The 27,806-nt window shown below is 41.4% G+C and overlaps 1 protein-coding gene across 3 annotated transcripts in view; it reads left to right on the top strand.

The window, feature by feature from the left end:
• CPVL (carboxypeptidase vitellogenic like) overlaps positions 1-27,806 on the top strand; it is a 113,662-nt gene that overhangs the window by 36,223 nt on the left and 49,633 nt on the right. For all 3 annotated transcript variants that reach the window (XM_033088525.1, XM_033088526.1, XM_033088524.1), the window contains exons 4-8: positions 6,113-6,227; positions 7,215-7,273; positions 8,665-8,744; positions 14,220-14,286; positions 27,490-27,612. In XM_033088525.1, coding sequence (XP_032944416.1) covers positions 6,113-6,227; positions 7,215-7,273; positions 8,665-8,744; positions 14,220-14,286; positions 27,490-27,612 — 444 coding nt within the window. The remainder of the gene's footprint in view (positions 1-6,112; positions 6,228-7,214; positions 7,274-8,664; positions 8,745-14,219; positions 14,287-27,489; positions 27,613-27,806) is intronic.

Here is a 27,806-nt window from a genome sequence, read left to right on the forward strand (position 1 = left end):
TCCCTCCGAAAAGCACGGAATGTCTTAAGCAAGTAGTTTGTGTGTGCTGGGAGCATGTGTGTAGAATGAAAATGGAATTAGGGACCTATTCACCATCTGGTCACTAAACCAATTGCTTGACCTAAGAAGTCCTACCTTCATTTATGGCATCAGTGCAGTAGCTGAAGTGTCAGCTGAACTGGGATCTGGATGGCAAAATGGGAGTCCATTCAAACATACGTGAGGGAATCTCAAGACATTTACTTGGGGCACTAACGACCTCAATTAAGATAGAACACATTACTTAAACCACACAAATGATCAACCTCTGCATATAGAAGTGTGAAGGGAGCCTTAATTAATTTACTAATTGCACTTCTCATTTTCAGTGGTACCATTTAAAATGGATTTGGGTCCATTAGTGGTTTAGTTGCTGTTTCTCTTACAAAGTGCGAGGTACCTTATTGGGGGTGGTAAGAAGGGGGTAGCTGGAGTATGTACCTGGCCCTGGCCATTGGCAGAGAATGTTTCCCTAATGCATATCGAGATACCTAAGATTCCCTAGTGTCACTCCAATAAGTCCTCTGTATAAAATACAACCATGGTACTTGTGAGTACTGAAATACATAAGTCCCGAGTGGCCCCCACCCAGCATATGAACTTACTGCCTCAGTGATGTGTGTAAGGCCTCAGAAGAAGGTTATCTCCACCATGTCACAGAGAGGAGGGCCCAGAAGGATGGAACAGAAGATGGGTATGGTTTGATGGGGGAGGCAGGGTGGAAAGGGAGACTATCCATGGAGGACATGTCCACATGAGAGCAATAGGGGAGGAGGGTTCTAGTTTAGTTCCATTTAGTTTACACATAGAGTCTCCACTCGGCTCACTTAGACGCAAGGAGAAAGGAAGAAAGGAAGGGTGTTTCTGAGAATCTTTTTATGCACAGCATGCTAAACCATCTAAATGTTTCACTTACTTCAAATGACAGTCTATTGAGACATACGGTCGAGTTTCCACCATCATTGTGAATAAGTAATGGGATGTGCTAATGTGAGAAATTGTGAAATTTCCTTCTGTAGTGATTCTAAAAAACGGACTAGATAACCTGACTCCTTCTAAGCTGTTCACTTTGGAGCAAACCCTCCAACTTCATGAATTGGCCACCAGGGGTCACCAGAAGAACCCAAAGGGTTCTGAGACAAAGCAGTAGTTTCTTGTTCACCAACAAGAAGTGCTGGTTTGTGGGACCTGTTGTTGCTACAGAGACTTCTCACTTAAATATTTAGGATTCGTTTTATATTTAGAATTTTTGTCCCTTCTTTCTTATCATCAGTTTTCACTACACCTCTGTGTCATTTATAGAGATTTTATTTTCTTTTTAATTAAATATATGTAAACACTTATCAGTGAGGAATTAGTCGTCTTTTAGGTCTCAGCTCAAATGTTAGCCTGTCACCAGAGGCCTTCTTTAAGTATTCAATCTTATGTCCCTCATTACTCTCTCATATCACCCATTTATTTAATTACTTATTTACTTCCTCCCTCACCAGAAAAGAATCAGAGCTAACTAAATGTGCCAGATACTGTTTTAAGGGCTGTGCATATATTAACTGTTGCACTCTGCACAACAACTATATCAGATAGACATTATTCTTATTATTTTGAAGCAGAAGACGCTGAGACACAGAGAAGTTAAGTAACTTGCCCAAGGTCACACAGAGGTAAAATAGCATAGTTGGAACTCAAGCCTTAGCAGTCTGTTGCCAAAATCCATGCTTTTAATCATTTGGTATCCTACCGAATGGGAGCTGGTCGGCATCCCCAGCCCTAGAACAGTGCCTAGGAGTAGTCCATGTTATTTGTTAAATGAATGTGGTAAATTCAGATGATAATATATACTGAGGTGAAGAGATTTCCACATGTTGTTAAGTGAATACAGCAAATACAGAGTATTATTTATAGCCTGATCCTATTTTTGAAAAATAAAAAGTATGTATATAGCATGTATAATATCTAATATATGTACACACATATATATCATATATATATAGGGTGCACAGAGAAAAATCTGGAAGACTAAACATCTAAACATCTCATGATCATCTCTAGGGACTAGGATTGGTGGGGCAAGGGGTATTTTTTTTTTTTATACCGTCTTTGAAAAAAAATTAAGAATAAGTACTTTCTTTATAATGTAAAAAGTTTTAAGGAAAATTTTAAACACTTTTGACAAAAATAAATGTCCTATATCTCGTGTTTCATACACTCTTCGATTATAGCTTCAAAATAACAAACACTTTAACGTCCTAAATTGTGTAGAATTGTAAATGAATTAAAGCAGTTGTTTCTCATGTCACTTGATACTAAGCTTGGCAATGTATTTTTTGTTCAGGATGTTGCATTTACTTTCATTCTTTCCTAAGTGGGGGTAGAGCATGGGAGAAGGGCTGCATTCTCACAATTGACGGCTACTGGAAATGTCACCCTAGGAATTGTCACATAATAACTTTATGCCATTCTTCTTGACATAATTATTGTTATATGTCAGGACATTCTGATGTCATATTATATTATAAAAGTCTGCATGCTGTGATATAACTAACTACCTCTTGGGTTTTTAGCATGGAACGTGTAAACCTTTATTTTCCAGCATCCGACTTTTGCATTTCATTCCAGATAAGGGCCGTATCAGTTCATAGGTTGGTTGGCTGGCTCATCAAAGTAGAAAGGTGTGTGTGTGTGGAGTTTTCTTTAAAAATGGGCTTGTTCAAGGGCTGTTGAGATCATTCACCTCCTTCAGGAAAGTACATTTGAGGAACAAGGTCAGCTGAGGTTGGAGGTGTATATGCAGATCTCTTATTATTTAAGCATTCCAAGAATGCAGTGTCCTGAGCTTCCAAGTTGCATAATAAAGATGTTTGGCACTGAGGTGTTTGACTTGACCTTGTAGTGTGGCCTCTCAGGGTCAGGCTATTTTTCTGAGCTGGGAGCTCCCATCCTTGTGCCAGGTCACAGGAAAGGACATGAAAAGCAAGGGGAGGATAGGGTGGAGACCAGAGGGCTTGGAGCAGCAAGAGGGCAAACTCTTCATCACCCTTGCAGATTCTCAGCCCCGCCTGCACATGGAACCACCTGGGAGCTTTTTAAAAAAGACTAATGTCTGCCTCACCCCAGATCAATTGAATTAGACTCTCTGGGATTTGGGCCTAGGCAGTAGTTTTTAAAAAAAAAAAAAAAAAGTTGCTTTAATAGGCAGCCAAGGTTGAGAACCACTGGCTGGTGTGTAGCGCACTGGGGCTTCTAGAAGTTCATGTGCACATTTGGAAGAAGTGGGGGGGATGTTCACTGGATTGGGTGGACCCACAGTATCTCATATTCTGGGAGGCTGGAAGTACTGCCATCCAGATTCCACTGTTTCTCCTCCTCTAATATTCGCCTACTGCTGAGTAAATACAACTACAAGGTGGTCCTGCTCAGTGGTATTGAATAGCAAGTTAGGGGATCTGAAGGGAGATAAAAAATCACTTATTCAAACAAAATACACACAGTTGGGTCCAGGCAGGTCAGGGCGAAGCTGGTTGTATTTATTCAGCACTGTAGAGTTTGCAACTTCATGCCATACTTTCTCTTCTGGGCCTTCAGGCAAGCCTGTGAGGTGGGCATCACGGCCATTTGATGGATGAGAAAACTGAGGGCCCGGATCCCACAGCTTTTACGTGGCCAGGTAGAACCAGACCTGTTTGGCTACCAACTGCAGGGCACACTTGGCTTCCCCTCAGCAACCTTAAAAGGCTCTCTGATTTTAATTTTTCCTGCGTCAACTTATACAACAAACCCTTAGTCCTCTTGAATTCTTCATGGACATTTTAGGCAAGAGGACTAACTTGTGAAAAACCAAGCAGGGAAGATGTCGGCCAAAGGAGCAAGGAAAAACACCAAATGACCCTCCTTTCCTATTCTCTCATTTATAGATGGTTTACCTGAAAACCACCTATACATTTCTAGTATTTATCTATTATAGCAATAGCTAACATTTGCAGAACAAGTGCTATAAGCCACTCACTGGGCTTTATGTGAAGTAATTTATTAATTTATTTCTCCCAACAACCACATGAGAGAGGTACTATGATCCGCATTTTCCAGGTGAGGGAACTGAGGCCCAGAGAACTTAGGCGACTTGCCTAAAGCCACACAGCTAGTAGGCAGTCAAGCCCAGATGTGAATCCAGGGCAGTGCAAGAACTCACACACTTATCCATTGTGCTGTGCTGACTCTGGGAGCCATAGGCCTGCTGAGGTAAGTTCCTAGTCTCACCCCGGGTTCCTACCTTTGCCACCTGTTTCCTTAGTTATAATAATCATTTATACCCATTGTCCTTTTATCATGCATTAGGCATTGTTCCAAGGGCTTTACAAATAGTATCTCATTTAATTCCTTGATGCTGGAAAGTGGGCCCCAGAGATAGCCCCCCATAAGGAGGCTGTTCATACCACCTCCTTTTTCAGCAAGGCCCCCTCGGCCCCTTTCCAAAGCTGCTAAAGGACTCCATGTCTGACTTTTCATGACTGGAGAAGAGAAATCCCTCTAGCCCCTCTGTCCTCATGGTTAGAATCCTGTATGACAGCTCGTCCTGCAGGTTCGCGGCTGTGGCATCCCAGATCCCCTCTTGGGTCAGTCTTCCCTTCTGCCCACAGCCTGCTCACATCATCGAAACAAAGGAAGGCAGTTCTCTCAGACTTACTAACGAAACGCTGATTTGTCTCTATGACTGAGCTAAGTAAGAAGAGGTTGAAGGATTTTGTTCTGGGTTGAAGCAATAGGATCCTCGCTTGCCGAGCCTGGCTGACTGGACATGAAATGATGAAATGAGCCGAGTGTTCACCGTCACGTCCTGCTGTGAGCCTGGTTGGGGCCAGGCGGAGCTTCTTTGAGATTGATCTGGAGGAGCCACTTTGGTCTAGGCAACCTCTGTCCTCACTGCTCTCATACTTGGTTCTTTTTTCTTGAGGATTTTCCCCGGCATTTCCTTCCGTCTCCAGCAGGGTTTCCAGGCTCTTGTCATGGCTGGATCCTTCTTTGCTTTCAGGTTTTAGTTCAGCTCTCAGGACTCATGGAGTCCTTCCCTGATCACCGTGTCTAAAGAGAACCCCTCTCTTTCTCAGCCCTCAGTCACTCTCTTAACATCCCCGTATGTCCTTAGTTGTCACGCTCTTTAGTTGTCACATTTATTTATTTACTTACTTATTGTCTGTACTCCCCATGAAAATGTAAGCTCCAAGAGGACAGGTTTTCTTTTTCACTCACACCTTTGCTGTGTACCTTCTCCTAGCATGGTACCCGACCGGTATGAGGCACTCAATAGATACGTGTTGAATGAAAGAATTAAAGAAGTTTCCGTTGACACCTGAAACTAATAAAAAAAAAGAAAAGAAAGAATCTTCCATTGAGAGTGATAGTATTGACACTTTACTGCCAGAAGCTAATTTTCAGCCTCCCAACCACTGCCAATGACCTTTTCTTGTTGACGTCTCCCACGTCTCCTAAATGAATCTCCCACGTCTCCTAAATGAATCCATTTGTTGCTGTTGTTTGCATGGCTAACATCCCCGTGTTGAATGAGGTTTGCTGTTGTCTCGGTGGGTACCTTCTTAGTGAACAAAATCAGAAAGGCTGTTTGGGCTCTCAGTGAAGGGGACAAACTCACTGAGGACATGGGTGTTTTTTTTTGTGCCTCTTTGGGAAGATGTTGGTCCTATGGGAAAGGACTCTGAAAGTTTAAACAGCTAAAAATATATATGTATGACCGAGCCCTAGGCAGTATGCTGGGTGTCTGGGGGCATAGGAAGGCATAGTTTCTACATTCAACGGGTTGTCTGGCCATGGGCGAGAAAAGGCTTAGCACAAGGTGGACCCCAGGATATGAGGCAAATACTAATCAAAACAACAAAAGATGGCCACCAGTACTCTGCTTGTAGTGGAGAGTGGTCATTAGGGTCTGGGGAGCCATTATGAGATTTATTCAAGGCTGGGAAACACAGAGGATTTGGGTAAGTAAGTGTGCTTAGGTGTTTTCTAGAGGATATTGTGCAGCCTTAGCACTCTGTGTGATCACTGCCTTCTCTGTCCCCTCTAGGGAGATCCACTGGAAGCTCCAGTAGTTCTTTGGCTGCAGGGTGGGCCGGGAATTTCATCTATGTTTGGACTCTTTGTGGAACATGGACCTTATGCTGTCACACAAAACATGACTCGTAAGTATTGCTTGGACTTTGTTTTCGCATGGAGAATTTATCATCTGAACCTGTTATCTGCTCCAGAGATAATTTAGAGTGTACATGGAACCAGTAGGAACAGCTTAACAGTTCCAGGTTATAAAAACATAGCTTTCTGGCAATGTCTGCCCAAGAAGGAGGAGCCACCAGGGTGAGCATCCTGGCTGGGCTGCTCTCACCCTTGAAATTTGGGGGAAAGCTATTTCCTCGCAGTCTGCTGCTAACTCAACCAATCTGGCCTTACAAAAACAGGTGGTATTTATTACTTTTGGGCAAGCCTTTTTGCGTGGGCCTAATGGGTGGAATTACATCCCTAATTATTCACACGAGCTGAACACTGTATGGCTCAGTCACATAAATGATCAGACATCTTGGAAGCAAGATTCTGTGGGTGTGGGCTGGGGTGAAGGAAGGAATGGAGAAGGAGCCACATCTGGCCATAACCCGGGTTTACCTCCGTCTTTTTTTGGGGGGAGGGGGTGGGGAGTAGGGATTGTTTACTTTCCCTGGGCTAGAATTTGAAGGGTGAACCAGTTCATGACTCAGTAGAAAACCATGTGTGCCGATTCTGTGGAAGTTGTTCTCTTCAGTATTGGGTGGGACGACAAGGATTCAGGAGGACCGGATGTTAGGATGATTCATTGGATGGGACAGAGGGTTTATCACGTGGGTTGTTGGTGGGTGTTCTACATGAACCAGTTGCACAGGGTTTTATTTTCAAACTTCATCTTAGATGTAGAAGCCCTCTGGGTCTGGGGAAAAATGAAGGAGAGGAGAGGAGAAGGAAAAGGTGCTGGTGCCTCTTCCCCAGTGTGAGAGGGCAAAGCAATGTCAGACACGAGAAGTGCATTGACGTGGTGAGGACAGGTGGGCGTGTGGGGCTCCTGATCAGAACTAGGCCTTCAAATAGAATTCAATGGGATGCTTTCCCCCACCCGTTCTCAAACCTCTTCTCTGTTTTACTAGTGCATGCCCGAGATTTTACTTGGACCACCACGCTGTCCATGCTTTACATTGATAATCCAGTGAGTATCTGATGGTCCTACCAATGTCAGGGTTAGCCTCTCTTGTCTTTTTCCTCTTTGTTAAGTACATTTATGAAATGGGGGCGGGGGGAGGAGGAAGTAGAGATTCAGGTTTTGCCTTCCTAAAATAGAATTTAATCTATTGAATTTTTTTTTGAGATTTAGTTTCTCTAATAGGTATTATTATATCCGAGTTTGGGAATTTTACTTGCTGCTTTCTCTCCTGCCTCATTTTTAATCTTATGCAACGGCACCATCCAGAATAAGGGATTCATTTCTTCCCACTGATAATACGGCTTCCCCACATCATGGGTTATTATTATATAGTGTCAGGACTCCGAACATTTCAAATAGAATTCTAGATATAAAAAATCAGAATTGGTCATCTTCACTTATCACAGTGAGCAAAATGCCTCATCTCGGAACGAAAAGCACAATTCTCGGCAAGTGCTTCGGAAGCTCAGTCCAATAAACTGCAGAATAAGAGAGTAACTTTAGAGTCAGCTTCTGCAGATTGGGAGTGTCTTTGCCCCCTAATTTCTCTAACTTCTCTCACTTCCCAGATGGTTCAAAGAGAAAACAGGAAAATAGAGGGAGAAAAGTCCAAACATTCTTGTCCCCCCAACCCCACATTTTGTCAACCATCCTCTTTCCTAGTCTGTAATTGCATATGAAATGTCCTGTTCCCTTGGGTGTTCTGGGGGAAAAAAAAAATTATACCTGGTGGTTGGTGCATTCCTTACGCAAATGATTTACCCAACATAAGTAGAAGCTTCTTCTTTTGTTTACAACTTTATTGTCTATGAACTCTCGGTATAAGGAAATATTAGTTTAAAACTAATTCTTAATTGTTCTAAAACCTCTGTTCTACTAAACATGAAACGGCTTAGTGGCCATTTTTCTCACAATAAGGAAATGAAAACACACACACACACACACACACACACACACACTCGTACACACACACCAATCTTTTCTCTCCAGCCTAGAGTTCCCTCTTCACAGGACAGCAGTGCACCCTCCAGATTGCAGAGAGGAGACAACTTTGGGTCTTTTGATCCTGTAGCAGGGGCAGGGGAGAGTGAATTTCTCATCCTTCCATCAACATCTGGCAGGGTCCCCTCTGTGGAATCAGGACAGCTCCGCCACTGACCTCAGGGCAGAGTTTGGTGCTGATAGTTTACTAGGGCTTGGAGAAGGGGAGGGGAAATAGGTGAAAGGCAGCGTCCTCCTGTGAGGATAACTACGTGCATGTACGTGATGCAAAATCTAAGGTCAGGGGCTTAGCCTTTGGAATGGCTCCATTTCCTTCCGGGGTGCTGTCTCTCTCTATGGGGCTCCAAAGCATGTGTTTCTCTGTGTTTATTTCTGCTTATGTGTTTCACCTTCAGGTGGGCACCGGCTTCAGTTTTACAGATGATCCCCAGGGATATGCCGTCAATGAGGATGACGTGGCCCGAGATTTGTTCAGGTAACAGGCCCTGGCTTTCTCTTGGCCTCTTTCAGACCAAACGTTTTTCTGTTCCAATAGGAAAATTCTTTCAGTAGTAGAAGTATTATTGCTGGGTCCTCCTAGTCTAACTGCTGAAGACATTTTAAGAGTACTTCTACATGAGGCGTTCACACTCACACATTTCTCTCTCTCTCTGCCTCTCTCTCTCCCTCTCACACACACACACACACACACACACACACACACACACACACACACGCTCTATTTTCCCACTTTGTTACATGATCCCTGGTAATTGTGAAAATGCCCACCAGAGAAAGTAACAAGGAGAGATGACCCCTTAAGGCATAATTTTAATTTGGTGAAAAATATCCTTTAAGAAACAATGGAAACAGCAGAATTATTCAACCAAAGATGATCTTCAAACCTTTCAGCCAGATGCCTGAGAGGTTTCTGCCTGCTTTCCAGCATTAGATTTAACTCTGCATTTGCCGAGAAGCAACATCTCAGATGTTTGTTTTCTTTCCCAGGTTTCCTCCTTTTGTGGCCTTCAGGTGCAGTTCTTCATTCTCTTGCTGCTTCTCATGACTTTTCAGGCTGAAAGCTGAGTTTGTTAGCTAGTCTCTTTCATCTTATAAAATTACTCTTTTACTAAAAAAAAAAAAGAAAGAAAGAAGGAAAATGTAGTTGTAAGCCTGATCAAACAGTATACCTTTCTTTTTCTTATATTATTAGCTATTTTCAGTATATACGGAGGGTGCTAAAAAAATGTATACACATTTTAAGAAAGGAAAAAATTGCATTAAAATTATGCTCATGGTAAAGTCTTTGAGCACCTCTTGTAATTGCAGTCAAACGTGACTTCGGTATATATTGAATATTACAATTTTAATAGTTTTTTTCCTTTTCTTAAAATGTGTATACATTTTTTTTTAGCTTTCTCTCTCTCTCTCTCTCTCTCTCTCTCTCTCTCTCTCTATATATATATATATATATATATATATATATATATATATTTTTTTTTTTTTTTTTTAAGTGACCTTTTTTGGTCACATTTTTCCAACCCATAAATTATTACTGGTAACAGAGTCCTGAATTCTTTCCAGTCACTAAGCCACCACTGTTTCTGCGTTATAATAATGTACTAAAAGAGCCCTAATGGCCAGAAAGAGTTAACTAGCTCCTCTACTCCCAACTTCCCCCAACACTCAATCTGCTAATTACTTGGTCAGCAAACTCAACCAAGTCCAAAAGTGAAAGTGAATCCAACAGAGTCAGAGTTTTCTGATCTCTGACCAAAGCTTTCTGTTTTCCTGGTGACTGGGGAAGAGAGGAAAGAACAACTTCCCGGCCTTTCTCTCAGAGACATTGTTCTCTCTTCTCTGCTTTCTGAGCCAGAAAAGAATATGGCTGGTGTCTTCTACACTTTCATTTGCTGCATGTCCCATTGTTTTAACATTTCCATTCAGTTTCCCGGGGGAGAGGAGAGATGCCGAGGACCCCACACTTCTGCTTCCAGGTACAGTGGGTTCTGGGAGCAGATTAGCCAGATCCTGGCAGAGGTCCCGCTCCCCTCCCTCTACCTCACACACCTCCTCTTTGCCTCCACAGACATAACCTCAATGGCTGCTCTTACGAATGGACTCAAGTACCATGTCTTTCTCATTGAGTACTGACTCTGTGCTGTCGTTTTTCAGACAGGAAACTTACTTCTCTCCTCTGCCCTACCCTCCCGCCTCCACCACCACCACCACCACCACACCACCACTCTTGTTTAAATCCAAACAAGCTTAGTTGTTTAACTAGCACACACCCTGAGGGCAGAGGTTCTGTATTTAAGAAACACATCAATCCCCAATAAGCCATTTCTTTTTCCGTCTCTCCTTCCCCTAAGATGGTCACAGCTTCCAGTTGACCGTCCGTGTGGATATTTACTGCTGACATGTGGTACATCTCCTCTTGCATGACATGGAAAGAGAGCCTATTTCAAAGCATCCATTGTTTATAGCTGTTTTAGTTCTTTTTGCTTCAGGCTCTTAGGACTGGAAAATAGCTAATCAAGGGTAGTGAAGAAAACTGATTTCAGCTGTTTCCTTTATAGTTTACACTATTTGTTTCCCTTTGTGATTACATTCTTCTCTCCAGCTCTCCAGATGGGTGGCTGGAATAAGAAGGTCGCTTTGAAACCTGTAAATGGGCTACTACAGGTTTAAAGAGAAAACCTTTATTCTTCTCCCTTTGAAAACCATCTTTCTTTTTTTCCCCCTGAAAATCCCATTTCTTTTGACTATTAATAGCACCTGGCTTTAAGGAGAAACCTGCTAAAGAAGCATTTGACATTCCCATTCAGGCTGTTTTTCTATGTATATGGAAAAGAAACTTTTTTTATTAACAAGATGTTTAAGTATTCTTCTTTTTTCCTTACTTGGATTGTGCTCTTGAACCACATTGCCGCTCTGGTTTAGAAAAAAATAATTACGGAAGAATAACACATTACTAACTTTGATTTAGAGTACACCAACTGGTGCCACTCTCCTTCTACCATTGTTTATCGATTGCCTACTATGTGCCAGACGCTGTTCCTGGGGCTGGTAATACAGCGGGAAGTAAGCCCCTGCTCTCGTGCTGTGCCTGAAAGTCTTTCCTAAGGAGCCAAATGAAAATGCTACTGTCATTCTATTCCACGTAGTGGTTTGCATGAGAAATCATATCTATTGCTAAACAAAGCTTCATAACACTGTGACTATGAAACAGGTCTCACATATTAAATGAGACCATGGCATGACCCTCAGGGGGTGAAGATCATGGCCCGGCCACCTCAGAGGTGGAGTGAATGCGGAGGGTGGCTCCTTGTTTGATGCAATACAACAAAACCTTCAAGATTCTTGTTGCTGAGCTTGTTTCGGTCAAACTGTCAGTGACTAAAGCTGCACCCTGTGTGGCTTTTGTTGTAATGGAGCTTTCGCTTAGATTATTTTAATTTGGATTCTCCTGAATGTCTTGTATTAATTATGCCTCTGACTCCATTAGGACTGATCAAATCGCAGTTCCGTCTTCTCGTCTATAGGGCATTGCCATCTCCACGCACCTTCTCTGCCCTGAACCCACCATCTTTCCTTTTTGAAAAAATTATCTGAGGAGTCATTTTTTGCTAGTCATTCTCTCTTGCAACCTCTCTTTCTTCCTGTTGTCCTTTAACATACCTTTCCGCCGCCAGGTAGCCTTTGACTAAAATTCTAATTGTTAGAGAAGTCCTTGGTGCAATGCCAGCAAGTTTGCCAAGTGGAATTGCCTGGAAGAGGCATGCTTCCTGTGCCATATAACTATTGTACCTGAATACATGCGTGAGATACATGCACACACACACACGTGTATTATGCATTATACACAGAGGGAGCCAAAAAATGTATACACATTTTTAAAATGGAAAATTGTATTAAAATTGTAGTACTCGACATATATAAATAACAAAAGATAAATACGAGTCACATTTGACTTCTGCAATTACAAGAGGTGCTCAAAGTGGTTGCCATCCGCGTCCAGACACTTCTGATTACAGTGGACTACTGCTTGAGCAATGTTGACTAAAATGTTCACTTGTGTACATTTTTTTGGCACCTCTGGTATTTTAACAATTCTGCTCTTAAAATTTAAAATTTTAATGTGGCCATGATTCTACATTAGATTTTTAAACAAATCCTCACCATATAATAAGATGAGTCCTTAACTAAAACACAGTTAAATGAGCAAATGCCATATGTAAATCTAACTTACTAAATTTGCCTTTTTCATTTTTCACTCCCATTTAACAAAGACCTACCAAGGGCTTGATATTATTAGCCGATTTTCTGTTCATATCATATGTGAAATTAAAACTCTGTGATAACCTGCTTACGTAGGGCCTGGCTTTGGACACTTCAACTAAAGAATCCTGGTATTTTCGAGCTAGAAGCAAACTGGGAGATTACCTCCTTGAGCAAAGATTGCCAGATAAAGTATAGAGTCCCCAGTTAAATTTGAATTTCAGATAAACAATGAATAAGTTTTTTAATCTAAGTATGTCCCACGTTATAGTTGGGAAATATTTGTACTAAAACATTATTTGTTGTTTATCTGAAATTCTAATTTAACTGGACGTCTTGTATTTTTATTTGCTAATCAGGCAACCCTAGCAATTCTCCAACAAATTCTCCAAGTAAATAATCTTTACACTAAGGCATGTGGCTTAACTGAAATTTACAATATTAAATTATCTATTGCCTTTTCAATTAGCAGGAAGAAAGAAAGAAATTGTTTTTAGCCCGAAGGTTAGAGAGGGAAGGGTGGAGGATAAACTCCTATTTTTATCTCTGCTCTAAAGCCAGCTATTGCCAGCACAAATATGGAAGCTATATAAGGCAGCTTCCCAGATTTAGCTGCTACAAAGATTTTGGTTACTATAAATAATAAATAGAAAAATACACTGAAACTCTATAGTAGTATTTAATGGTGGATTTTTATGGAGCCTTTGAAAAGTAAGTACAGCCAGGATCATGGTGCTTATAATGACCCGTTTTGCCTCTCTATAACCCTTGAACTTTTTCCTCCTCCTGGTTTTGCTGGGCCTCCTTGCCTTTCATCTTCACTGGGTGGTTCATGGCTGTTAGTCTCTCAGCAGGAAGCTGGAACAAAAACCCTGTCTAGATTCTCTGGCATTGCAATCTGGGTCAAAACATTCATAGAGCTCCTGAGTTTCACAAGTTTTTGTTTCCTTTTTGAAAGATTTTGGTCAAGTAGAGAATCATTTAATGATCCAGCCTTTCCTTGCTTATTATGAAATCATTTCTTGAGTCTGTTTAAATCCATTGCAGCATAACCCACTGAAGTGGCTGTTGGCATTCTTTAGTAAATGTGATTTTTGGAACCTAGAGGCCACTGTACATTTACTTCCATATTCGTGGCCATTTGGCAGTTTCCTTTAGACTATAGTCATTTTACAGCTTTTCTGTTCTTTGGTTATTAAAACACTGAAATTCTGGGAGCCCCATTAGGAATGTTCAGGGTTGCCCAGAGAGAGAGGTTGGTAAGAAAGTAAGGTTCTCATTATCTCACCACAAACCCAGGTTAATGAGCTCGTAAGGTTTGCAGAACTGCCTCCAAAAATTGCTAAATAATAGGTGAAAGTTTGTATCATTTGGCTCAAGGGTCCCTCCCCTCCACAGGTAGGAGATCCAAGTTGGTAACCTAGAGATTTGGAAACCTACCCAGAGTACTGACATCTATTGTCTCAACTTCTTAGTATCACAAAGTAAGACCACAGTCCTTTCTAACCACCCACAGAGTGTGGGGTGTTACGCACATGAGACATTGAAAAAAAAATGCCTATAGGAGCTTACACCACAATGGTATCTTATTCTCAAAGGTGAAACCTATTGTCAGAGGATTAGATTGGGTGGCACAGCATGACGCCATTCTGATTCCATGTGATTTTTGTTGTTGTTTTTCTTTTTGCAGTGCACTAATTCAGTTCTTCCAGTTGTTTCCTGAATTCAGAAAGAATGACTTTTATGCCACTGGGGAGGTGAGTTGAAGTCATGTTTTCTTGTGTACTTCCAATATCATGAGGACCGAAATATATTATGACACTTGTGGTTTATTTATTCAGAATGTAAACACACACACACACACACACACACACACACAAATATTAATGCAGCCTGTATTAAAATTCTCCAATTATCCCCCAAATTTCCTCCATAACATTTTTTTTTGATCCAGGATTCAATAAAAGTTCATATATCGGAATGTGTTGTCATGTCTCAGACCCCTACGTTTTGTTGTTGTTGTCATTCAAGACAATGAAGAGTCTAGCTCAGGTGCCCCATAACATGTTCTATTTTCTGAATTTGTCTGAGTCTTTCCTCAGTGGTCAGATTCAGTGAAAATATTTTGGCAAGAACACGATATAGATGGTATTGTGTACTTTCTAGATGTCACATCAGGAGGCACATAACGTCCGTTTGTCCCACTGTTGGTGATGCCATTGTACCACCCCCAGTGTAATGTCTGATTCAGACAGGAACCGTCAATGGATGCTGAAAGTGTTGGGTGACAGATTTAGGGGGAACAGGTGTTCACTTGGTCGCAGATTATTTATCACTTTCAAAAGGAAAAATGTATGTGGTAAGATCTGGCAGATACCAGGTTTTTCTGATCATCTTCCTATAAACAGCTTCTGTTAGTCTTCTATAGAGAAGATCTTTCACTCCTACTCTTCTCTCTTGTTTACATTTTAAAATATCACTGTGGACTCATGGATTGTTATTTCTGTTTGATGTGGTAAAATGTATTGCTATCATTATTGTTTCTGATGCTCAGATTGTTCCCTATTGGGTCAATGGGAGCCCCTCAATCTGGTTCCTATGTCCTTTGGACAGGTCCCATTCGTCTTTGAGCTGTTCCTTGCTTTTTGACACAAGCATATTTCTACAATTATCTTGTACTTCCCCTGTCCTAGCCCTGGAATCAGTCATTTCTTCAGGGAAACTTGGTTCCTTTTAATGGGAAATGGTATTTAAAAGATAAGACCCGAACACTTAACTGTACTCATTGCTACTGGAATGCAGTTTCTTTTAGACTTTGTCTGTGGGCAGAGCTAGGAAACAAAATGACTTCATACAAATACTCATCATTCTAATTCAATATCACAAGGTTCTTTTTTCCCCCATTCTGTATTTGTATGCTCCTTCTTTCACATTGAGGGCCAGGGTTCCAACAGTATTAGTATATTTATTATTTTGCTCAATCCTCTACAATATGTGCAAAATGGTAGTGTATCAGTACCATTACCAACAGGAAACCTCCACGTTACTTTCGATATATTTTTTTTTTGCTGCAATTATTTTTACCCTTAGAATATATTTCACCCAAGTTTCACATCAAAGTACTATGTTTGAAAGTGATAAGATTAATTTTTAGGGTGATTATGTTATAATTTAATATATAGGTTCACTTACATACGCTGGTTTCAATATGGGAGTTTGCTTTCTTCATCCTTGTATATTTGAGGTTATTTTAAAAATGTATAGCAGCCAATATTTTGAGAACATACACATTTCTAGGTGTTAGGAATACAGTTGTGAACAAAACAGAAAAATCTTCTATCTTCATACATTCTAGAGGTGAAGACAGTGATAAATAAAAATATAAATCTGTACCATACAGTCAGGCAGTGATAGGTGTCATGACAAAGATAAAGCAGGGTAAGCGTTAGAGAATGATGGAGATGCTATTTTGGATAAGATTGTCAGAAAAAGGCTCTCTGATTAGGGGACAATTGAGCAGAGCCCCAGTAATATTGAACAATGGCTGCAGTCTCTGGAAGATGAGCTTTCCCGGAAGAAAGAACAGCAATGCTAAGATTCTGCGGTGGACAAAGGTTTGATGTGCTCAAGGAAAAACACAGAGCCACTGTGGAAGGAGCCGAGATGGGAGAGGCAGGCTGACCATGGAGGCCCCTGTTGCCCCTGTTAGAGTTTGAATTTCATTGTAAGTATTATGGGAAATCATTGGACGGTGTAGGGTTCATTGAAAGAATAGCTGGAATCAAATTCAGTTCAATTCAACACACATATCTTGAGTGTCTGCTGGTCTGTGGCATTGGACAAGAATTAGAAATTTAACGATTAATAAGACATTGACTTTATCATACATCTGAATGTCTAATAGTTTAAGTACAATACAGAATGAAAAGTACAATTAGAGAAGTAGCTCTAAAGACAAATAGCACAGGAGAGTGTAAATAGCTGTCGCAATATGGGAACCTCAGGAAAGGCCAAACAGAGGAGGTGATAATTAAACTAGATTTGGGAGGATGCATAGGGGTATATTAGTGAAGGCTCCTTTGCTTGCAAGTGACAGAAACCCTACTCAAAGTAGTTTAAGTAAAACAAGGGACCAATTGATTTGACGTCAGGTATGGCTGGATATAGGTGCTGAAACATTGTCCTCAGAATTTTGTCTCTCATTCTCTCTTGATCTATTCACTTGGCCTTGTCTACTTTGTAATACTTCACTGGTTTCATCCTCAGGTAAGTTCTTTTCACCTGTGTTCTTGCCCCTCCGCCTACTCCAGAGCTCCGGTATAGCCTACCAGCTCAACTTCTCTTCCCCAATAATTCTACCCATATTCCTGAATCTCATATGATGCATTTGGACTCCATGCCCATTCTAGAACTAATAACTGGGGTTAGGGGATGGAACATACAGATTCTCCAAAGTGGTACCTGAGGCCCACTCCAATGGCCTGGGAGTGGGGAGGGATCACAGTGGGGCCCTCACCCTCTGAGAGTGGGAGGTGAGTGGTCTCCACAGGAAGATCCAGGTGATGATACCAGCGGAGAAGCTGGAAGGGTGCTGGGCAAGCATAAACCACAGGTGTCCACTCTAAGGAAGTCAAAGCAAAACAACAGTCTCATTTTTTTCCCAAGGGAATGGCAAGTGAATGGGACCAGAAACTTGTTCTCTTGTGCCCACTTTCTTCTCTTTCTAAGCTGCTTGGAAAGGACATTCTGACTGCTTTTCTTTTTTAAGCCATTCATCCAGTTGGGATTTTGTAGGATCTCTACCAATAATTCCCTGCTCTTCCTTGCCTTTTAACTCATTTCAGAGGCAGGTTGGGGAAAGGAGCAGGAACAGACACTCCCATCATTTTTGGTAGCAACTTTGGGAAATGCCCTGTCTCCACCTCCAACAGAAGAGTGATCTGCGGACCGTGTGATTCTTTGTCTCGCCAAGATGGTGGCCATGTTATTAACCACTCTGTTGAACTTTCAACAAAGCTGCCAAATTCCGGATGAAAATTTTGTCTATTTCATGGCTACCTGATGGTTTCACGCATGTCACTTCCGAATGTGTGTAGGAAAGGACAATTTTCTTTTTACATTCTTTGCTTCTAGGATGAATGCTTTAAAGGAAACCTGTACCTTCCAAGTGATGAAGGAAGATGTGAAGGAAGGCAGGAAGGGCCTGGGGTAGAGACGCAGTGAGTTGCCAGGCAGTGTCGTCTTCATAAGAACTCATGGGATATGTTAAATCTGGGGGCACATCTCTTTCTAGAAGGAGGAGCACTCAGTAATGCCTTGATGGTTTAATATTAGAATGCTATGTTTCTACAGTCTAGTTCGTGCCGTTTGGTCTTCTGTTTACAGAATGGATGGATAGCTGGCAGACTGGATAAGTGAAAGGTGTTCCGGATAAATAATCAGAAGACCTGAGATTCATTGCTGGCTTTGCCTCTCTCTGGAAGCTTCCAAACATATTCTTTAATATCTCTGGTTTTCATCTGACCATCAGAGGGGTTGGTTTTTAAATTAGATTACTTCCAGGGACATTTTGCTTTGCTAGATATTCAGCCGTACTTACCTAGATGTACTCTTCAAGCATCTGTGTACAATTGCAGTTTTAACATAATAGAAACGCACTGTCCCTCTCTCCACCACACACACACACACACACACACACACACACACACACACACACAAATTGTAATAGATTTTGCAAGAAGGAGAAATCCTTTGTCTTCTGAACTCCTAATTTCCTCGCACTCTTAGGGAGACTGAACAAATACTGCCACTTGATTTGTAGAATCATCCTTGAGAAATAAATACGGAAACCAAGAAATGGTTTTCTGCTTTTCAGTGCAAATGTACTGGACCTAAATATCCTTCACATCTGTGTGCTATGAATGAGGGAAACCTGATACTGAAAGGGTCTGGAGCCGCGGTTCAGCTCCCCGACTTTGTGGAAGGGAGTCTAGAAGTAATAATATTACCTGCTGCATAGGCTTGTTTTGAGTGTTAAATTCGATAATCCTCCTCCAATATTTAGAGGACTGACTGGCCGTGGGGAGTCCCCAACACCTGCTGACTGTTATTACCACTCCTGTTGCAATACTGGGTTCATATATTATGGCTCCAAAGCATTTGGCCTAATGCATGTAGAAAGGCGCTGAGCTGGACTGTTTGGAAAGCTCTGCTCACCTGTTTGTGGATGTGGCATTGTCTCCCCTGTTATCCTGAAATCATCTTTGAAACATGTAATTCGCTTCATCTAAGAGATGACCGTGGAGCTTAGAAGTCGGATAGCAGCAAAATGTGTCAGAACCCACCCCAGGCCCGTCGCCACGGCCCTGGAAACCATGGCCAGCTCACAGCCAGAGCCATCATGTGGGCCTGCCCTCAGTGCAAGAGAGAAGCAAAAACTGCTTTCTCTCCATTTCTGCCCAGAACAGCAACTGGAATTAATTTTCCTCTAAAGAGAGACAAATGTGTCTGTAAATCACTCTCCTCCAGGCATGAAAAAAAAAAAAAAAAAGGACTTCAAAAAGAGAAACAAGCTGTGTTTAATTCACATAATTAACTTTCTTTATAAGTGTTATCCTCTCCGAGCCAGTAACTATTAGAGAGATTGCTCTTGTTCTTAAGGTACAGACACACTTTAGAATCCTCTCAAGTGTACATGGGCCCTGCTAGAAGTTAAAGCAAAACAGCCCTCCGTGGAAGGCCGGGAGGTCACAGGAGCAAAGGGGACTGCCCATTGTTCTCTGAGCATGTGGCTGTATGTCCAGTCCCGGGAAAGAGTCAGCGCTTACGGTAGGTTGTGACAATGAATGGGAGCTCTTCCAAAATGGCAGGGCATGCGGTTAAAACCGGACATCTCTTCCTGATCAGCAGGAAGGGGCCTTCTCTCCTGAGAAGCAGTTTTGCAACCGTGGTTAATTTGAGGGTCCAATAAAGGCAGAACTTTGAAGCTATTTAAAAATTATTGAGCTTAATAGGATACTTTATCTTCATTTGCATGAGCAGAGTCCTGCTGGGATCACGGAGTCTGACAGCCTTTATTGAAATCACCGTGGTTCACTGGGTTCCGGTGGCGTGCTCCCAGTAGGTGAGAGCCACGTTTGTTTAATTTGTTTCATACAATACTAAGCACAGTGTTTAATGAATGCTGTATAGTGGCTTCATGCAAGGCTGTTGCTAGATAAAATTGAAATACGGATGATATTTCCCTCCAGCTTCTTTTCATTTCCCGTCCATGGCCCTTCCCCCTGCGCTACTTCCCAGGCCCTGAGGACTCTCCTTTCTACTCCTTTATATTCCAGGGCCATCCAGTGCCCTACCTCCCACCCCTAGCCTTCCTTTTCTTGATCAATTAAACTTACTCCCAACAGACTTGTATTTGAATAGAGGCCAGAGCCTAAGCCATAAAAAGATACTTGTCACTGGGAATTCCAAGCACTGAGATACAAGTAGAGGGGTGACATCTGATGTGGGATGGGAGAACCACTGTAGCCATCGGCCTGCACGCATTTTATGAATGCCGACCCCATTAGCCCAACCCTGTGGTCATTGAATGCGGTAGCCAGAAGGGGGCCTTCAGTGGTATTGAGTTCACTTGTTTTGTTTGTAGGTCCTATTTGAGAATATTTATTGAGAATGGATCGTAAGACAGCATGATACTAAGCACTGTTGCATGCATTACCTGGTTTAATCCTCAAGCTACCGTATGAAGCTGACACTGTTGTTATCATCCCCATTTTACAGACGAAATGACTGAGGCTTAGAGAGGTTAGGTAGGCCTTACTGATATCCCCCAGCCCGGATTGGCACCTAAGCTTAGCCAGACTCCAGAGCCCAACAACTATGAAGGGACTGGTCAAGGACGGTAACCCCGCTGGTGGAGATGCCACCTGGAGCCTGGGTCCTCTCTCCTCACAACTGCACCATCTCCAAGACCTGCCTCTTCCCGCAGAACAGATCCACTTTCTGTAGAAGGGGGTCAAACTTCCCTTCCATATTTTGTGCAGAATCTCTAAGGGTTGTCAACTTTACACAAACAGAAAAGAAGTTCCCTAACTTCTTGGATGTTTCTGTCTCTCTGGCCAAGGCTTAGTTTTAATCATAGAGACTTGGCTTTGATCATAAAGTTTTATGGAATAAATAAATGCAAGTTTCAAATGCTGTAAAGGCTTGAAGGCCTTGGAATGCAATTATTTTCAAAAGTTTGGAACTTGCTGAATTTTATTAGATAACATTCAAGCTGCTGTAACTCTTGAGCTCATGACAAATGTCTAGTTTTGGTTATGCTCATCTGTCTTGCCAATATTTCCTTTTAACCTTTAAAAATAGATCTGTGACTATTTAATGAGTATAATATTAGAAAAGTTAAGTTTTAAGCTGCAACCTGAAAAATTGAACAGGGGCATATGGAAATGTTTGCAAATTGGGTTTTAGGCTTTTGGATAGCATATCTAGGTCGAAGCAACACATATTTACTGATTCTTTAGTTGCATGGAAAAGCACGTGACTAAATCAGAAGTCATTAGAAGCTTTGTCTGAAGTGGCCTACCATGCTGGGCCAAGCAACATGGTGACACAAAAGGTACGTGCTTAGATGAGATGTCTAGGTTGGGGACAGGAAATGCTTAAGTGAAATCTATTATGCAGCTTCACCATTCTGAATTCTATCTACAGTGAGCAAAGAAAGGACTCAATTTATTGACTGTGGCCCAGCACATTCATTGTCTTTATTTAAAAGTCAAATTGTAGTCTCTTCAAACAAAAGGGTTTATTCATGTGGCTGAATCACCTGGCTTCAAGCTAGGTTTCTCCAAAATTGGCACCAGGTCATTTGGGGGAGTGCATCTTTTTCACCTATGTTTGTCATTGATTTAAAAAAAAACATTAAAGGCACATCCTCTCAATACAAAATAAAAATAAGTCATTTGGAAGGTAGCACATACCTTTGCATAAATTTACGTGACTAAAAGTTTGGTACAGATCGAAATGTTTTTCTTATATTCATCTATTCCTATTGATTCTGTGTTTCTTTCTAAGCTCATATTCAAGAGAAATGGATGTTAGGGTAAAGTCACATTCATGTTAGAAGCCATATTTTTTCTTTTAATTGCAGCAGTGTGGTCTTGAAATTAGATGACGCATGGTCTGGAAATGTCTAGGAAGTTGTACAGATTACCACAACACTGAAGTTCCAGCTTTTGGCTTTCCCCATTCATTAATTTTCTGAACTGGCCATTTTAAGGCCACACCTCTTCTCTCCTTAGTGAAAATAATGGTGCAAGTGAAGTAAGATTCTACCCGGAGGCCAGATGAAGTCAAGGTCTCCCTAGCTTAATCCCGTCCTCTTGGCCGCTGCTTCCTGTGTTACTCCATTAAACATAGGCTTTTCACCAGTTTTTGTGGTTTTTCAATGTGTGTATAAAATTCTTTTCAAGGACTATTTCCTTCTTCCCTCTAACCACCCTTGTAAATTGGGGTGGCTCCACCGTTGTCTGTGCTTTGGAGGACAGCTAGAGGACACTGCACTGGTATGACTTTCTCCAGAGGGCGGCTCACCTTGTCTCCGTCTGGGGACATGAGGGAGTTCTCATCAGCCCCATAGAGAGTTCTTCAAAGAGACATTCATGCCAGCTCCAGCCAGAGTGGCTGAGGGAGTGGGGGCAGAGCCGGCAAAAGGACACAAAATGACTTTGACCATCCTCAATCCAGTGCCATGAGTGGAGTGGACAATGCCCCCTTCCCCACTTGCCAGACAGATGTTAGGAATTAGGGTCTGTGGATAGTGACACGTGGAGTCCGGGTTTAGGTGTGGCTCATTTCAAAGGCCATTGCTCATTGTCACCCATAAAGTTTCTGCATGTTTCACCATAAAATGTATACTTAGAAGCACAGCAGAGAATGAAAATAACTGCATTCTTTTTAAAAACTAAACTTTAGTAAGAAATTGTAGACCACTGAGAGAAGCTTAAACAATAGTAGCTGCTAACATATGTGAAATTTCTGTAAGAGGACATTGTTTCCATTATAGTATTATTTTCTGACACGATTTTTTTTTTTCTTCTGGAGGAGCTGACTGAAGCTTGATTTTAGATACGAAATCCTTTTTCCTTCCTTAAAAGTCACTGGGTGGCCGGGGTGTAGTAAGTTTGCTATGAATATTGTTGAAACATGTAAGAAAGGAGAGATTCAGACAGAATACACGATTACAAGTTTCTTTAAGTCCAATTTCATTGTGCTTTTACACATCTGGATAATTAACCAAGCATTACATTCTCTCTAGACTATTTTTACAAGTACAATATGCTCTTAATGTGATTTCCATTAGGCTGTTCCAGGCATCATTTAGGAACTCAGAAAGATTGCAGACCAAGATTCAAAACCACTGTGCAATTGTGATGTTGAGACCTTTAATTCTCGTGGGGGAAATAAAAGATTAAGAGCTGACTTTTGAGATCTTCTGATATAAGAAAGAAAACTGGAGTTTTATTGCTTCTTTAAGCTCCAGCAAATACAAGCAGATGCAAACACACCCCAATATCTCTGGTCCTTCTTCTCAGAGGCGATCTCAAAATATGATCACTATGGGAAAATGAACCAAACCAGAACTATGTTGGAAATTGCAGCTTGAAGCCTCTTTAAATAGTAGAAAGGAATACTAAGGGCAGACTAAAATCCTGATGTGTTGATGGCTAACCTAGTTGGAATGATTGTGTTAGATAAATATGTTTCTACGGCTGAGTTCCTCATTTGAAGTTCACTGCTGAATTCTAAAATACTACGTGGCCTGGCCATGCTTTTCTCCTTTCCTTTTACAATCGCTGTGATGCCGTTCTGAGTTTTTACGAGGCCACGGTCTGATCTGATGGGAGAAGGTTAGTGTTAATTCACAGACTTCGGGAGCTCCACCGGCCAGGTGCTGCCCACATTGGTGAACACCAGCGAGAGATCAGAGGAGCCGCAGGGCTGACGGTTGTGGTGGTGGTTGCGTTCGTCCTTGTTACGGGCAGAATTCAGAACAAAAGAAACAAGAGTTCATAAAACTACAGGATCACTGTTATAAGTCCATAGGGGCCATTTAGTCCATTTCTGATACATCGGACAAGCACACATAAATTCTCCCCCTCCCCCCAAATAAGGAGTTCTAGTCTTTTTAAAACATTTCCAGGAAAGGAAAAATTGAGTAAAATAACACGTACTTGATTTATTGTCTCATTGTCTTTTAATGTGCTCGTGGTGGTCTGAGAATCGTAAAATTGAGGAAGAATAAACAAGTCTGAGCTTGCAAAAACAAGAGAGAGAGAGCGCGAGAGAGAAATATGTGTCAACAAGGAGAGCGAAAATAATTGAAATTTCACTATAACTTCTCGGTGTCTGTTCTCCATAAAATAATCCTATAATTGTCTACTGTGTAACAGCAGCCTGAGTCACTCAACCAATGGAATGAGTAATGAAAATGGCAGTGAAGGATTTGTCACACTGACACAGGCAAGGAAGTGTGTGATCGTCATTAGAAAGCAAATAGTGAGGTAAACATCATTATTGTTAGGTTAGCAAATGTGCACTGAACGTTGAGGAATGTGTTTGGGATGCTGTCAACAGCTACTCTTCTTATTGTCTTGTTTTCCATAAATGGTCAGGTTAGCACACATGTAGTGGAAAACCCCAAGGTTGGACCCCAGCTTGAGGAACCAGAAACCCATAGTCTGTTCCAGGACTATTGACTGAAATGTGATTTGCTGTGAGACATGGGAGGTGTGGAGGCAGCCAGGCCTAGACAGAATTCCAGCGAAGCACGTGACTGAAATGCACAGACCCATGTTTTCATCCTTTTAAAACGTAGGAAGATAATGTTAACCTGAAATTGGCTCAAATGAAAGTAGGTGGAATAGCCTGTTTCATAGTCGATACTCGGAAATTGAATGGGTGTTTCTTCTTAATTTCCTGCCTGGATATATCCCAGATACACACGATGCGCACAGCAGGACGGTGCCATAAAAATGTGGCTGTTTTCGCTTAAGTTTGTCATCACTACCTATACAGCAACTTAAAGTACACACCCTTCCAGCTCAGGGGAAAAAAAAAAAAAGGAGACGAGAGAGGTGTTTTATTGCCAGGCTTTATAACAAGACAACTTGAGTGATGATAACACTGGACAATATACTTTTAAGCGTGTGTACTAATTTCCAGTAGAGAAAAAATGTTTAGAAGTAATGTCAGATAAGCCATTCATTAATCAAATATATTTTTATATACCTACTATGTGCCGGGCAGTGTACACATTGTGGGCATAATAATCCATGAAATGGTAAACTGTTCCCTATCACTTCTGAGTTGAGTTTTCCATAATGTGTTTTCAAAAGAAATTGTGAACGTTACATGTGTTGTACTTTATTCCTTTTTGTGTCTCCTCAAGTATTTATCATAATGCCTTTGACAGAAGAATTGCCCGATAAACCATTATAGAATGAAGGTTATATAATACATCTTTACCAGTAAAATGATTACACAAGGAAATTTGCTTTTGGTGGGGTCATCTTACAGAAGTTTTATTTGATAAATGTTCACTTTTGTGCTTAATGAGAGAATATATAGCACAATTATGCAACAAACCAAATTTCAGACATGTAAACACATCTTTATATTATCACAAGGAAGCTAAAATGTGTTCATGAGTATGAATAGATAAATTGCTTTGATTCAGTACTTTGCCTAAATAATTATTATTGCACATGAGGGCTGCATCAGCTAGAAGATTTTGTATAAATTAACGTAAATTACATTTTTTATCCTGACTTGGAAGGAGTTTTGTTTTGGAAAGGGTCAGACCAAGTTTAATTCTCGCTCTACCCCTGAACCTCTCTGAGCCCCAGCGTCTTCATAGTGCAATGGGAATAACGATATCTTCAGCATATGATTATGCTGTGGAATAAATGAGTTTTCTCGGGGCTTCCCAGTCTTTGAACTACAGACCCCCAGAGAGCCTTGGAAATATTGCGAAGGGTCTGCAGACTCGAATGTACCCACGTGATGCCTCTAGTCCATTTTGAACATATATGCATTGCTGTTTTTCAAATGCGTGTAGGCGAATTCAAGATTCATTTATTCAACAACTATTTATTAAGCATTAACAAATAAACAGCACCACACACAGGGAATACACTAAGAAACAAAAACAGACAGATGTCCCTGTGTTCAGGGATCTTCCACTCTCGTCTGGGTAGGGCAATAACAATTCAAGATAAATAAGTAAAAGTGTGCTAGAGAGTGATAAGGATTAGGACGGAAAAGGAGAGAAGGGGCATAGAAAATATTTTTTAAAAAAGGAGGAGAGGGAGGGGAAGAAGAAGTAGAGGAGGAAGAGGAGGAAGAAGAAGAGGAAGAAGAAAAATGAAAATTTTATACAGGGTGGCCAGGGATGACATCCCTCAGAAGGCTTCCCTTAAGGAAGTGAGGGAGATCTGGGGGAGAGCATTCCAGGAGGTGGGAAGAGCTAATGCAAAGGCCCTGGTGGGAAGACCGGGACAGATCACAGTTACAGCTGTGGTCCAAGAGGGGCTGGAGAGGACTGAGCAAGAAGGTAGTAAAGGGCAATGTGAGTGGAGTAACCAGATCTTGTCAGCCCCTATGTCTCAGAAAAAGCACTTTACTTTAAGGGAGAGAGGAAGTCACTAGAGGGTTTGAGCAGAAGACTGGCATGATCTGATTTATGGTTTAACAGGCTGTCTTGAAAATAGACGGACAAGGATGAGGGTCAAAGCAGGGGGCCAGTTAGGAGGCTCCTGCAATAATCCAGGTGAGAGATGATCGTACCTGGAGCAAGGTGATGAAGTGGGGATGGGAGAAAACACTGGATTCTGGACATGGGTGATGGAATAGGTTGAATTGATAAGATTCACTGATGGACTTTTGTGGGGTAAGTCCACTTTTGTGGACTTTTGTAGGCCAAGATTTTTGGTCTAACCAGTTAGAAGAGCAGAGCTAACATTAATTGAAAGGGAGGCTGCAAGGAGGGCTTGGGGATTGGAGCTTCGTTTTGAACATATGAAATTTAATATTAAAAATACAAGTGGAGGTGTTAAGAAGGCAACTTTTTATTTTTATTTTTATTGGGGAACGTTGGGGAACAGTGTGCTTTTCCAGGACCCATCAGCTCCAAGTCATTTTCAATCTAGTTGTGGAGGGCACAGCTCACTGGCCTATGTGGGAATCAAACTGGTGACCTTGGTGTCATAAGCACTGAGCCCTAACCAACTGAGCCAACCAGCTGCCCCAAGAAGGCAAATTTTTAATGGAAAAAATACAAAATGATTTTTAAATATACTGAACTAATAGTAGTTTTGCCAGCACAATCTAAAAGCTGGGTTATTATTCTGATGGTTGTGTCCACAAAATCTTTTGAAACTGCAAAAGAACCCTGTACTAGGAAACAGAGGCAAGTTCAAGTGACAATTTTAGTGGCCAAGAAATATTATTTCCCTTTTCCTTTGCCTTCAGTACATGTTGATTTCAAAGTTTGCAGCATTATACAGGTTTTGAAATCTTAATTTTGGCCTTGAGATTTTTATTTTCTTTTTTAATAATGGAACTTTCTGGTAAGAAAAGCCCTATGGATGGGCTTACCAGAATTGTGTTCACTGGTACATGTTTGTGGGGTTTTTTTGTTTTTTTTTTTTGGAAGGAAATTAGAATGTTCACTTATTATTTTTTGTGCACCTAACTGGTGACTTGCATGTCACGTGCTGCTACTTGGGATGGCAAAAGGAGTGAAAGACAGAGCTCTTTGCTATTATGGAATTTTCAGTGTGCGGTTAAGTCAGACTCCTGTGGAGAAACTGCTGTTTGATTGTTGTTCTCATGAGCTTAAACACACAATTTTATTGGCACACATGTGTGATGACTCCTTTTAACATCTGCCCTTCTGTCAGTCGTACGCAGGGAAGTATGTGCCAGCCATTGCACACTATATCCACACGCTCAATCCCATGATGTCGGTGAAGATCAACCTGAAAGGAATTGCTATTGGAGATGGATATTCTGATCCGGAGTCGGTAGGTGTCTGCTTTTCATCTCCATTTTGTTCCTGAAGGAGAATAAATCCCCTTTAAGAAGATGGAGGCTCCTCTGACCTTAGAGACCTAACCCGCTAAAGGGAAATACTGTTGCCCAGTTGACTGTCTAATAATTTCAATCTTCTAGTTTTTACCAAATGCTTTAAGGTGTCAACTTACTATGTCAGCCTAGG

This window comes from Rhinolophus ferrumequinum, chromosome 20, assembly GCF_004115265.2.
Source record: "Rhinolophus ferrumequinum isolate MPI-CBG mRhiFer1 chromosome 20, mRhiFer1_v1.p, whole genome shotgun sequence".
NCBI classification, from domain to species: Eukaryota; Metazoa; Chordata; class Mammalia; order Chiroptera; family Rhinolophidae; genus Rhinolophus; species Rhinolophus ferrumequinum.